Genomic DNA, 12,552 nt, shown 5'->3' on the forward strand with positions numbered 1-12,552 from the left:
ATGTTGTGCTGTTTTATTATTGCCCCTTGTACTGAGGGAATCTAGTTGTATGAAGGGAAGTTCTAAAATAGTTTAAATAAATAGATCTTCCCCATTTTTGAAAAAGGAAGGATCAGCCAAAGAGAGCAATACTGTATGGTCAAGATGACAGATCATATCAGTGCCAAAGGTGAGATCCTTCTAATCAACAAAACTATAATAGAATCTCAACAGCTTGCAGGTAAGTCCACTTTCCACTTCAGAGGTAGACTGTGGGCTGCATTGCTCCCTCCCGTGTGCATTTTTACTTGGTCTCTGAAAACTGTAACCAATGGTAATTTAGGCATGGTTGAGAAAAAATGGCTGAGGATAAGGAATAGAAAAGTTTTGTCAAGAAGACCAAAAAATCCCATATGTTCTGATACACTGTTTAACATGCAGTGCTCCCTATACACATGTTCTGTAACTCTGACTCAACTGTCAGGTTATAACCAAGTTTTATTACAGAGCCTGACTGCTTGCCAATGGGTAGGGTTACAACTTACTCCCATGGACTCCAGACCTTCATCACAAGAAAAGTGACCTTCCTCCCGCCACAAACTGGCCACCCTTTGCGACTACCAGCACTGTAATCTCAAACAAACAAGTTTCCCCTACTCCCAAGCAGCTACTAAAATGTATTGTATTTGCCATAGTTTTCTGCACAAATCACTACCTTAACAAGACACCTCCCACACACTGCAAAAGGCCACTTTCGCACAAAAGGAGGCTTCTGCCTTACCTGAGGTGTCTTAGCTGTGCTAATCTGCATGCAGGTGATCTTTTCAGCGGTCCAGCTACACCTGCAACCTGACTGCTTGCTGGATAGCCCCTCCTTGTGTTTATCATAGTTACCTTGTTTACAGCTGCAACCTTTCCACCGGGAGTCAGCAACTGGGGAAAATTTCACAGCCGAGGGACGCACATACGTGTGCACACACACAACACACTCATAGCAGCACTGTAAAGGCTGCTTTTGGATACCACGTTTGCAATGGCTACAAAGATATGCTAATACAGGCAGTTATCTGACCAGGGATCTGGGGATGTAGTAAGCCAAAGGCTGAAAACTTTAACTGATTAACTGGTGTGGTTAAATAAAGAAAGCTCTGAAACCTGTCCCTTGCGATTTGTTGGCAGCAGGGGTGGCCATAAGCAAAAAGCCACAAAGGTTTAAGGAAAAATTTGGGACATTAAAAGACTGCATTCCCTGCAAGCCACAGGTACCTGTGAGCTCTCACCCCTGTACACCAAATCGGATGGCCTTTAAAATGGTTTCTCCTTCTAACTCAAAGGTGAGGAACCTTTTGTTATCAGTGTAGGGTCCCCTTGGCTGGTTGTGCAGAGGCAAAAATGAGTGGAGCAATGAATGGAAATACTATATTTGTACAGTAGGCTAGTTTCTGCTTACACTTGCACAGTGCTCTCTCATTCATTCAGGCAAGCAAGAGGCACTGTCAGACTGGAAGGACACATTCCAGCCAGGCAGAAACAGAAACAAAAACCCACTTATGGAGGATGCAAAACAGGGCCAGTCAGAGCTGGGGCCTGGGGAAGAGTCCCAAGGACAAGACAAAAGAGTTTGGAAGGACACAGTTGGCTCCTGGCTTGAGGTGCCCAACCCCTGTTAAAGCTCATGCATTAGCAGTGTTGGCATTTAAGTATGTGTGTCATTTTAAATATGTGTTTAAATAAAGCAAACAACAGCAGCTTTGGTTCAAGATGAAGGTTAAGGCCGACAATTTCCAGCTGAGCTTCAGTAAATACAGAAATGGTAAAGTAAAGAACAAACTCCCATGCCACATAAGCAGCCAAGACTTTAGTACGGTCTTAAAAATTACGCTCGCTTACAGATTAGTCTCCATGCACCCTCACATCTTGGTTGTTCAGCTCAACAAGTGGAGAGGGGGACATCTAGGCAGAAATTCTACAGATGCAGCTTCTTCTATCATTTGCAACAGCTCTTTTTGTTTTTTTGAATAGTAAATTCACTGAGTTTTTGAGACACAACTTGTAATAATAGCTTCTTTTTTAAAAACAACAACAACCCAAAGCAATATCTTTGTCTTCAGCACCTTCAAGTAAACAGCATCTGTTATCTAAGAACTTTGACAAAAAGCACTGAATTTAGAAGATATTTTCATAGATTTGCGAGCAAGCTTGAGTTAGGAAGAGAATTCTAGAGTCCCACTGCCCTCCTGAAATTAATTTAATCTTTATTTGCTACTTGCGCCACTTGCCTGGAGGTAACATAGAAAGGGGAATGAAAAGCCACATCAACCAATAAGATAAAAGATGCCCATAGAGACTGTGGGGGTGGGGGTTCCTCATCACATGCATGAACCTTTGCTATTCACTCTCAAGAAGCATTAATTTGAGCTGACAGACTCTTTACTTCCTGTCCTGTGTCCAATGTATTAAAAATGGGTGTGCACACACCTGTTAACGCCTTTTGATGACAGCTGTGTCTACTTTCATGGGTGGATTTTCAAGCAGTGTAACATTGCAGAGCATCCAGTTACAGATAGGTAGCCGTGTTGGTCTGCCATAGTCAAAACAAAAAATTTTTTTTCCTTCCAGTAGCACCTTAAAGACCAACTAAGTTAGTTCTTGGTATGAGCTTTCGTGTGCATGCACACTTCTTCAGATACCTGAAGAAGTATCTGAAGAAGTATCTGAAGAAGTGTGCATGCACACGAAAGCTCATACCAAGAACTAACTTAGTTGGTCTTTAAGGTGCTACTGGAAGGAAAAAAATTTTTTTGTATTGCAGAGCATGTGAACCAAGAAAAGCTCTCCCACCAAAATTACCAAGAAAGGTGCACACATGCAGAGCAACTGAATCTCCTCAAGAGCCAAGGCAAAGCCATTCTTCTGATTCACACTGTAAACACCTTTTCATATGGCGAAGCCAACTTCTGCTTTGAGAACCTATCTTGCTGACAAGTGCCTTTTTTTAACATGCACTTCTGGCATTCAACAGCCACACCTGTACCAAAGTCCTCTGACTCTAACGCCCTCAAGAAAAGAGCATGTTCACATATGCAAATGGGTTAGCTTGAATATACCCAGAATATCTAATCTAGCAGTGCTATAAAAGCTTTTAATTACTTGCCTCTCATATCAGGGTGGAGTACAGAAACACAGTGGACGCTCAGGTTGCGAACGTGATCCGTGCGGGAAGCACGTTCAAAACCCGCAGCGTCCACAACCTGCAGTGCCGCGTCTGCGCACGCACGAGTTGCAATTCAGTGCTTCTGCACATGCACAAAGCGCAATTTAGCACTTCTGTGCATGCGCAACCATCGAAACCCGGAAGTAACCTGTTCCAGTACTTCCGGGTTTTGGCGCGTCCGTAACCTGAAAAAACACAACCTGAAGCGTCTGTAACCCGAGGTATGATTGTATAAGAACACAATAAAAGCAGCATTAAAAAAACTGCACAGGGCTGTCAGCATAAAAAAGTCTTTAAAGCTATGCCATATATGTAAGTTTAGGTGCTAATACCACAACTAATAATTCCCTACACCCAGTGCCATATTTACGTATAAGCTAAACAAGCTATAGCATAGGGCCCCACTCTATTGGAGGCCCCAAAAAAAATTAAAGGGAAAAAAACCTGGATGTACATTTCCAAAATTTAAGATAAAAAACAAATAAAATAAAACCTGCATACAGCAACAGTGTTTTGTGTCCTACTCTGTTATGTGCAAATGGCTTTAGATACCTATTAGGTCCATAAATAGAATATAGCATATATTCAACACAAAAAAACAGCAACAATTGGTTGTTGACAAAGGACAGCTGGACATACAAAGGGCCCCATTACTTCCAGTAGCTTAGGGCCTCATCAAACCTAAATCAGCTGCAATTTTGCTCAGATGTTTCACACAGAGCCACCAAAAGAGTCACTAGGAGAGGACAGGGAGGAAACGAGCTGCATTGGTGCCACTTATTTGGCAGAAGGAAAATTAAATATGCCTATTCTTGGACTGCATCTTAAAATACTTGGGATAAACAGCAGCACCTAGTTCAAGACTCATAACATTACTAAAATTAAAAAGAAAGTTAGGTTTTTTATTTTATTGTTACAAAATCGTACACACATAAATAATACAACATGACACAAAAAAATGGGTCACAGGCGGGGTAAAATACTAATAACTAACAAAATTTCATGTTTTCAATGCATCCATAAACATGCACCAAACGAAGGAATAAAAGTGTGTTTACTTTTTACCAACATGTTAGCTAAAAGGTGTTAAGTGGTAACAAAATAATCATTAAGTGATCGTTAATAAGGGTCATCGTTCCAACAGCAATATGTACCCATTACCATGCAATAAAGAAACCAAAAGGTATCATACGCCAAGTCAACATTGAATAGGTGGATGTTTCAAGGATCCTACATCGCTACGACACACTTTCTAGGAATGCTAACTCTGTGGTAAAAGCTCTGAAGCGATAACAATCACATGTTGGAAGCTTTTGTCATTGGGTTCCAAATACAACCCTAGTACAGATGTAAACACTAATAATCTCCCAAGCAGAGTTAGGAGATTGGGAGCGTAGATCAAGACTCACACAGATCTCCATTCTCTTACCTGTGCTAATTCCACCTTCCCTTCTCTCGTTAGTGTTAATTATGGTGCAGCATTACCTGAATGGGCACTAGTCATGGTTAGTGCAAGCCAGCAGCTTTGAACTCTGGTTTCAACCACTGGTTTAAAAGCCAACAATCCTAAATATTGCTGTAGATAGTGCAGCATCACCATAAATACTAACTCCAGAAGCAAGCTCCCTATTTCCTAACCATCGTTGCCTGAGTCTACAAGAAGCTACCAGCCTCATGGCCATGGTTATGTCTGCATCAAGAAATCAGAGCTTCAAGGCTACCTATTTCTAAGCACAAAACCTTTGTTTGCAAGTGTAAGTTGTGAATAAAGTTCTAATATTCTTACATTTAAACCCAGGACATTCCACAAACATTTTTTTTCTTGCAACACATGCTAATAATACTTTATTTATTTATATCCCACCCTTCCTCCCAAATGAGCCCAGGGTAGCAAACACACAGGTGATAAAACAATCAAAACATTTTAAAACAATGCCAATACAGACTGGAAATGATCTCTACTTTAAAATGCTTGCTGAAAGAGGAAGGTCTTCATTAGGTGCTGAAAAAACAACTGAGATGGTGCCTATCTAATATCAGACATATACTTTAAAAAGCACTCTAAAATGCAGTTTAATCTGTTTTTAAAATCCAATGACGTGAATGCTAAACTTAGGGATGTGAAGATACCTGAATAACCACTGACTACTTTAAAAAGACAACTGGTACAATAGAGAAGAGAAGAGACAAGCTGTTAGGAAGTTTCTGGTTTAGAAATCACTTCTGCTATGAACTCACTACGTAGCCTTAAGCAAGCTGCTCTTTCCTCTTCCAGCCTCAATCCCTCAATCTGTAAAATGGGCACAGTAAGGGATAAACTCTGTAAGACAGCTGAGATATGAGATTTGATCTCCTGGGTCTCTTTTAATATTGGCAAATAGCAGCTTCCAAGAGTGGGTGGAGGTAATCCCCATCCCCACTCATATTTGCCACAGTGTGGGAAGCCTCTATGTACGCAGCCTGTATATATACATTTCTCTAGCAGGGAGAAGAAGCACAGAGAGGGACTCTTTTGCGATCAACCTGGCTCCAAATTAAGAAAGGAAGGACACAACATTCATTGTCTTCTGTTTCTAATGTTCAAGCTGTGAATGCTGCTTTTTAAGTAGTGAAAACATCACCACCCACCAACCAAGTGGAAGGTATGAGCACTCTTAGTGAAAACCCCAAGGCTTGCAGGGGGAGAGACTCTTAAGGGGGGGGCCCAAAACAACCCCATGAGGGCTGGTTGTTGGGGAGGGGATTAGAATGGAGTTGAATGGAATCCTGAACAGGAGCTGTATATGCACCATACATCTAGGGCACGCTTAAATTGCTTCCCCCAAAGAATCCTGGGAACTGTTCTTCACCACTTACAAAGTTACAAATCCCAGCACCCTTAACAAACTACAGTTCCCAGAATTATTTAGGAGGTGGGGAGTCATGTCCTATAAATGTAGGACACTTTTCTTGCAGTTCCCACTTAGTACGTGTTAATTCCAAACAGGGTCCCAACTGGCTTTAAGAAACCTGGCTATATTTGCAATGGAGAGACACTTGGTTATCACCTCAGTACAGCGAAATATATGACACAGAGGTGAGTTGTGATCTGCTTCCAAAGCATACCACAGGCCCATCGCAGAGAGAAATAAAATTGGGAGAGAAAAACACATTGCTGTCCATTTCACATGTCTCCATGCTTCCTAATCATCATCGAGCTACCATATAATGCATCTTTAAAACTTTACTTACTTACAGTCCTTTCCTTCCCAAACCAAGACAGCATCACCTCCATGGGCTGGGAATCTACAATCCCATTTTTTTTGTCTGTGGAGAAATAAACAAAGAAAAATGCAAATGAATTGGGCGGGCAGTAAAATAAGATAAATAAATGAAATGGACAGTTGAGTGTTGCTTTAGGAATCTGCCTTATACTGAGTCAGAACCGTTGGTCAATCTAGCTCAGCATGTCCTACACTGACTGGCAGCAGCTCTCCAGGGTTTCAAGCAGGAGTCTTTCTCCCAGTCCTACTGGGAGATGCCAGGGATTGAACCTACAACCTTCTGCATGCAAGTCAAATGTTCTACCACTAAGCTCTGGCCCTTAGCACAGTACACATTCAAGCTGAGGTTGAATTTACATAAACCTTTCAATAAGTCTTGGCGTTTGATGGCTTTTGGGGGGTTGTAACTGGACACAAGGAGAAGCACCCCTCTGTAGAAATGGGCTTAAACAAGTGGGGAGGAGGCAGAAGGGACAGAAAACACAAAGGAATCTGTGTTTCTTGTTTCTTCTTTTGTTTAAAACATTCCCAGAGAGGCTCCAGAAATGGAGACGGAACATGAATCTCACCACAGGTAGAACAGTTTCTCACAAATCTGGATAAAAGACAAAAGGATAGGTAACTGCTTGCCCAAACAGCCAGTTGCAATTCAACCCATGTTTTGTGATAACTCATATCCTGCCATGCTGAAAAGCTTGTGGGAACTGGTCTCAGTGTGCCACAAAAAAATGAGAGAAGAGGGGGGAAGTGGGGTGCTTATGGAATTTGCACCTACCAGATTCTGACCTGGATTGAGAAGTTCTGCCGCACTGCATAAGTTTACCAGAGCTTAGCTCAAGTTGCCAGATTCCATAATTGTTGTAAGACCACAAGAAGAACCCACTGGATCAGGCCCCTCTTATCCAGCATCCTGTTCTCACATTGGCTCAACAGATGCTCACGAGAAGCCCAGAAGTAGTACCTGAGAGCATCAGCATTCTGGGGCATTCTGCCTCTGATAGTGGATGTGGAATTTAGCCATCCTTGCTAGTAGCCCTTGATAGCCTATAGGCTGCACCCCAATAACCACTATCTGTGTAGCATATTTTGAAATATCAGCTATGATGGCAACCTCTTCTTCAACCATTCCCTCTGAGGCCACTGTGCAAATAGCTGCAAAGACTGCATAAAGGATTTCTTTGTATTGTAAACAGGAATGTTTACATCCTGATAAGGCACTAAAACTCTACATAGCTGCAATCCTATCAGTCATCACTTGGCCTGGCCTCTGGAACAAGGGTATGGTGGTTTTAATCAGAGAATCACAGCTTTTGTTATACTTTGGCCTGCATGGTTGACTGAGGGAAGGGGTGGTAATAGCTTCTACTAGATGAACCAAGTCAATGTCTACATATAGCCTACTGAGTCTCCCTGTCTATTCCTACCAATTCCAACTCAAAGAGCCACGGTGAAACCTTTCTCTCTGCGAGGTTTTCCTGCCAGCACGCTAGCAGACATCATCCAGATGCAGCAGGCAGGCAGGCAGACAACATTTAATAAAGCCTATCCAGGTGGCGCCAATGCAGTTGTCATTGGAAAGAAGTCCATTCATTCCAGTTACTACCAACAATGCTCTGCTTACCCCTCCTTGCACACTATGCAATGCAGTGGTGTCGAGCAGCTGCAGGATTTCTCCTTCCAGCTGGGCTAGTGGGAAACTTTGGGCAAGATTATGAGACTCTCTGTGCCTCAGGTTCCCCATCTGTAAAAGAGAAACAATAACAATGCTATGTACTTCAAAGCGATGCTGCAAGGCTTCATTACGTAGTTGCTTCCAACTTCATTAGGAGGAAGCCGTATTTTCACAGACTTAGATGGCTATTGCTTTTGCTGCATACTTTGGAGTACATTAAATAGAAAGCAAATAAGATCTGCACAGATCAGCTGTCATAAGGTGAAGAGGGGGAGAGTCGGCCTAGACTAATAACAGTGGCACACTGACTGGGATTGCCACCCTTTCCAACGGGTCCTGCTCCATCCTGTTCCTTCAATAGCAACCTGAGAATATTGTAGCCAAAACAGGACTACCAAGGGGCGGGGGATATCAACATGCTAAAGGGAACTCCAAGGTTTGCAGAAGCATTAAAAAAGTGTTTAAAAAAACACACCTGAGGTGCAAAATAATAATTTAAAAGATTAAATAATAATTATTATTTTATAGTCCAATGAGGAAGGGGCATGTTCAATAAATACAAAATGTTAAGTGTGAACTGGTGAAAAGAAAAAGGGAAAAGGGAGGTAGGAGAAGGAATGGAAAGGAGCATGTCCGCTTCCACAGGATCATGCGTCTTCTATCTATTTTCTTGTGCGGGGGTATTTATAGATTTTCAGGGAGCCAGCCAATTTGAAGAATTTTAAAGTAAGAGTGCCAAGAGTGCCCCCCCTCAAAAACCTTATTTAACAACAACAGCAAAGCCTTACCACAACTTCAAACATAGCTTGGCATTATTTCTAAACTCAGACAGGCAACAGTCCGCCTTAACTATGACTAGTTGATTCAAGCCATAGGTTATAAACCTGGCTTGTCTGAACTAACCATAGTTTATGATAAAGCACAGTTTAGGATCCAGGCATAACACTAAACTGTGGTTAGTTGAAATTGGTAGCAAATGTTTCTGATCTCCTTGCAGCCATGGCAGAGAGGGAACATACCTGAACAAGCATAAGAAACACACTAAAACCATAAGCTCGTGCTGCTTTAATTCTGTCAAAGGAGACCAAGGTGGAATGCCTGGTTTTGTTGGTTTTAAATGTTGTTTTAAAGGCGGAGGTATCGTTTTCATTTGTTTTTATTATTGTCAGTTGCCTCAGAAGCTTTTAAGCAGAAAGGTGGATAGATTTAAAAACGACAAGGCTACCAACAATGTTTCCAGATTCCTGAAAGAGGATTCCTGCTCTCCCTCATGTCTACTGCTGAAGTTTACCCACAAGAACCTGCCAAAGTTTTATAATCTCTCCCCAACACCTTCTGAAGTGGGTGGTGGCAGGAGAAAGGGCCTTTTTCTGCTGCGGTGCGCCAGCTGTGGAACATTTTCCCCAAGGAGCCTTGCTAGGTACCACTCCCAGTTTTGTTCCAGGGCCAGCCAGCGAAGTCCTCCTTCTTCCACCCAGGCCTGATCAAACTTTTTGGTCTCCTTACAACTTTGCTCTGACACTATGCCACACTGCTGTTGCTATTAGTTGATGTTTATAAAAACGTCAACTATTCTGAAAGTCCCCGGGCTTAAGAGCAGGAGAACAAGGATGTGTGATAAGTAGCTCCCTCACCGCCCAGTGAATCACCGAGCTGCAACCAAAGAAAACAAGCACGCTCTCTCCAAAACCTGAGGAGAGAAGTGACACGGCTTCATGCAGAAATGCTTTTGGCGGGTTTTGCTAAGGCTCGCTGCATCAAAGGCAGTCAGCCAAAGCAATCTCAAGAGCACAGCAGGGCTCCACGGCTCCAGTGTGGAATGGCAGGACACAGAATGGCTCATTGCCCCAGCCGCACTCTCACTTTGTGCAAACTGCATGCTAAGTCCTACTCAGTTTAAAAGAGGCTCAGGTGGATTCTGACACCCTAATAAGTCACCGAATTATAATGCCGGGTCACAACGAGAGGCAGCTGGCTGGTGACCTCCAGCCCAAATAAAGCGTTGAGGTAGTGTAACGGCCCAAAGGGAATATATCCCTTCATTTTACATTCATTCTATCTGGGCTTGCTGTTTCTATGTGTTATATACTGAAGTTCTCACCCTGGGCCAGCAGGGGGATACTGTAGATAGTTATGCAAATGAAGGATCGAAAAGTGACGTTCAGTGATTGGATAGTTTTAGAAAATGGCAACAGTTACATTGTTCTGGAGCTCTATATAAGCAGGCTGACTGAGCTCCTCAGTTTAGTTCTGTTCCAGCTTACAAAATAAAGAGCTGCTTTGGAGAAATCGCTGTGTCGTCTGCTATGTCAACCCACAATCTAACACTATGTCTATTGAGTTACTGGAGATATTTTACATTTATTTTTATTTACTTGTATGCTCCCTGCATACATGTAGATACAAGGACGTGGGTGGTGCTGTGGGTTAAACCACAGAGCCTAGGACTTGCCGATCAGAAGGTCGGCAGTTTGAAACCCCGCAACGGGGTGAGCTCCCGTTGCTTGGTCCCTGCTCCTGCCAACCTAGCAGTTCGAAAGCACCTCAAAGTGCAAGTAGATAAATAGGTACTGCTCTGGCGGGAAGGTAAACGGCGTTTCCGTGCGCTGCTCTGGTTCACCAGAAGCGGCTTAGTCATGCTAGACATATGACCCGGAAGCTGTACACCGGCTCCCTTGGCCAATAAAGCAAGATGAGCGCTGCAACCCCAGAGTCGGTCACGACTGGACCTAATGGTCAGGGGTCCCTTTACCTTTACCTTAGGCTCCCTGCAAACCTGGCAGGGTTAAAACCTGAGATATAAAAGTTAGGAGCTAAATGGCACCTTAAACCTAGGTTATGGGTGCAAAAATGGAATGTTTAGGGGCACTTTTTTATAACAAGAATACAAAGCTGAAAATGAATGAGCTGCAGCTAAAATATTATGTTCATTTTTCACATGGGCTCGTAGTCCTTCCCCTGCCCACCACTCTAATATTCTTAAGGGGGCCTCTTCTCCAGTCTTCAGAGAGTAGCTGGAAGTGGGGAGGCAGAAAAAGGTCCGCCTTTCCTTCCACTCTGCAGATTTAATCTGAAATCTTAAGCACAGTATTGTGTCCAGAGCTCAGAAGCTGCTCACGCTAATGAAATTCCCTGTCGCAAAATGCACCTAGAACATGGGTAGGCAAACTAGGGCCCGGGGGCTGGATCTGGCCCAATCGCCTCTAAATCCGGCCTGCAGACAGTCCGGGAATCAGCGTGTTTTTACATGAGTAGAATGTGTCCTTTTATTTAAAATGCAGCTCTGGGTTATTTGTGGGGCATAGGAATTCGTTCATCCCCCCCCCCCAAAAAAAAATATAGTCTGGCCCCCCATAAGGTCTGAGGGACAGTGGACCGGCCACTTGCTGAAAAAGTTTGCTGACCCCTGATCTAGAACAATAGGAGTTTCAAACACTGAAACCTGGGCATAGGATTTGAAACAAATACAGATGTTTGAAACAAATACAAATTAGATAAATATTAGATAGATAGATAGATAGATAGATAGATAGATAGATAGATAGATAGATAGATGATAGGCAAAAATGTACAACTGCCTCTGAGGAACAATTTCAATACAGGTGAGAAGCAGAGGGAGCCTTAGGTATCAATTCCTAAAAACAACTGGCCCTGTAATCTGTCTAAACCCCATCTACCTGTTTGAATCTGTGTTTAGTACATGATCACTGCTCATGTTAAATAACAGAATTTTTGCAGCAATAAAAGCCTGCTGGAGATGTTAAAAATCAAAAGTCAACATTTTCCACATTTAGTGGACATATTCAGAAATAAAGATTTTTTTTTTTTAAGGGAGAGTAGAGAGAGACTGCACGTTATTGAAAAGGTGATTGGATATGTTATACCACCGACATCTTCTTCTTTCTTCTCTGGCTATATGGATGGATTTTGTGATTGTGAAACAGCATGGAGTGAGTTGGAAAGTGATGACAGCTGCTAAGGTTACAAAAAAGCCCACAAAACGTACCGGTATGTAGCCTGCAAAAATGAAATACTAGCCTGCTGAGGGCTGGCAAAAGAAGAATCAAAATGGGACTATCCCTCCTGCAAAATTCTGTGGCATTTCTATACTGGGTGCAGAGTCTGCCCACCTGTCTGCCTGCAATTCCTTCTCACCTGTAACCACTATAGTTGTCCTTTTAGCTAGCAAACAGAAACACAGTGATTCTCTTGAAGTGAAGCACAGCCCAGCTAATGCCTGCAAGATTGCAGAGCAGGGGATGAGGAAGCTGCCATCCTCCAAGTCCCATCAGCCACAGCCCAAATGGTCAAGGACCATCTGGAACAACAACATCTGGAAGGCCAGAGGTTATCCACCCTGGCTGTAGAAATAATAGAATAAATATATCGAAGACAGGGTAATCCAACCTGCGGCCCTTTTTTTC

General features: G+C 42.8%; 1 protein-coding gene across 13 annotated transcripts in view; it reads right to left on the reverse strand.

Annotated features, from left to right (window-relative positions):
• ST3GAL4 (ST3 beta-galactoside alpha-2,3-sialyltransferase 4) overlaps nucleotides 1-12,552 on the reverse strand; it is a 174,796-nt gene that overhangs the window by 63,442 nt on the left and 98,802 nt on the right. For 7 of the 13 annotated variants that reach the window (XM_083588947.1, XM_083588950.1, XM_083588946.1 and 4 more), the window contains 2 exons: nucleotides 8,078-8,197; nucleotides 6,425-6,499 (listed from right to left, as the gene is read on the reverse strand). Coding sequence is in view for 2 of the 13 variants with exons in the window: in XM_083588958.1 (XP_083445084.1) it covers nucleotides 6,429-6,467 (39 nt within the window). In the remaining 11 variants the exon portion in view is untranslated. Of the gene's footprint in view, nucleotides 1-760; nucleotides 1,602-3,847; nucleotides 3,925-6,424; nucleotides 6,500-8,077; nucleotides 8,198-12,552 lie in introns of those variants that run through there. The other 6 variants (XM_083588958.1, XM_083588957.1, XM_083588952.1 and 3 more) reach the window with 4 other exon arrangements.

This window comes from Podarcis filfolensis (assembly GCF_964270895.1).
Source record: "Podarcis filfolensis genome assembly, chromosome: 15".
Lineage (NCBI taxonomy): Eukaryota > Metazoa > Chordata > Lepidosauria > Squamata > Lacertidae > Podarcis > Podarcis filfolensis.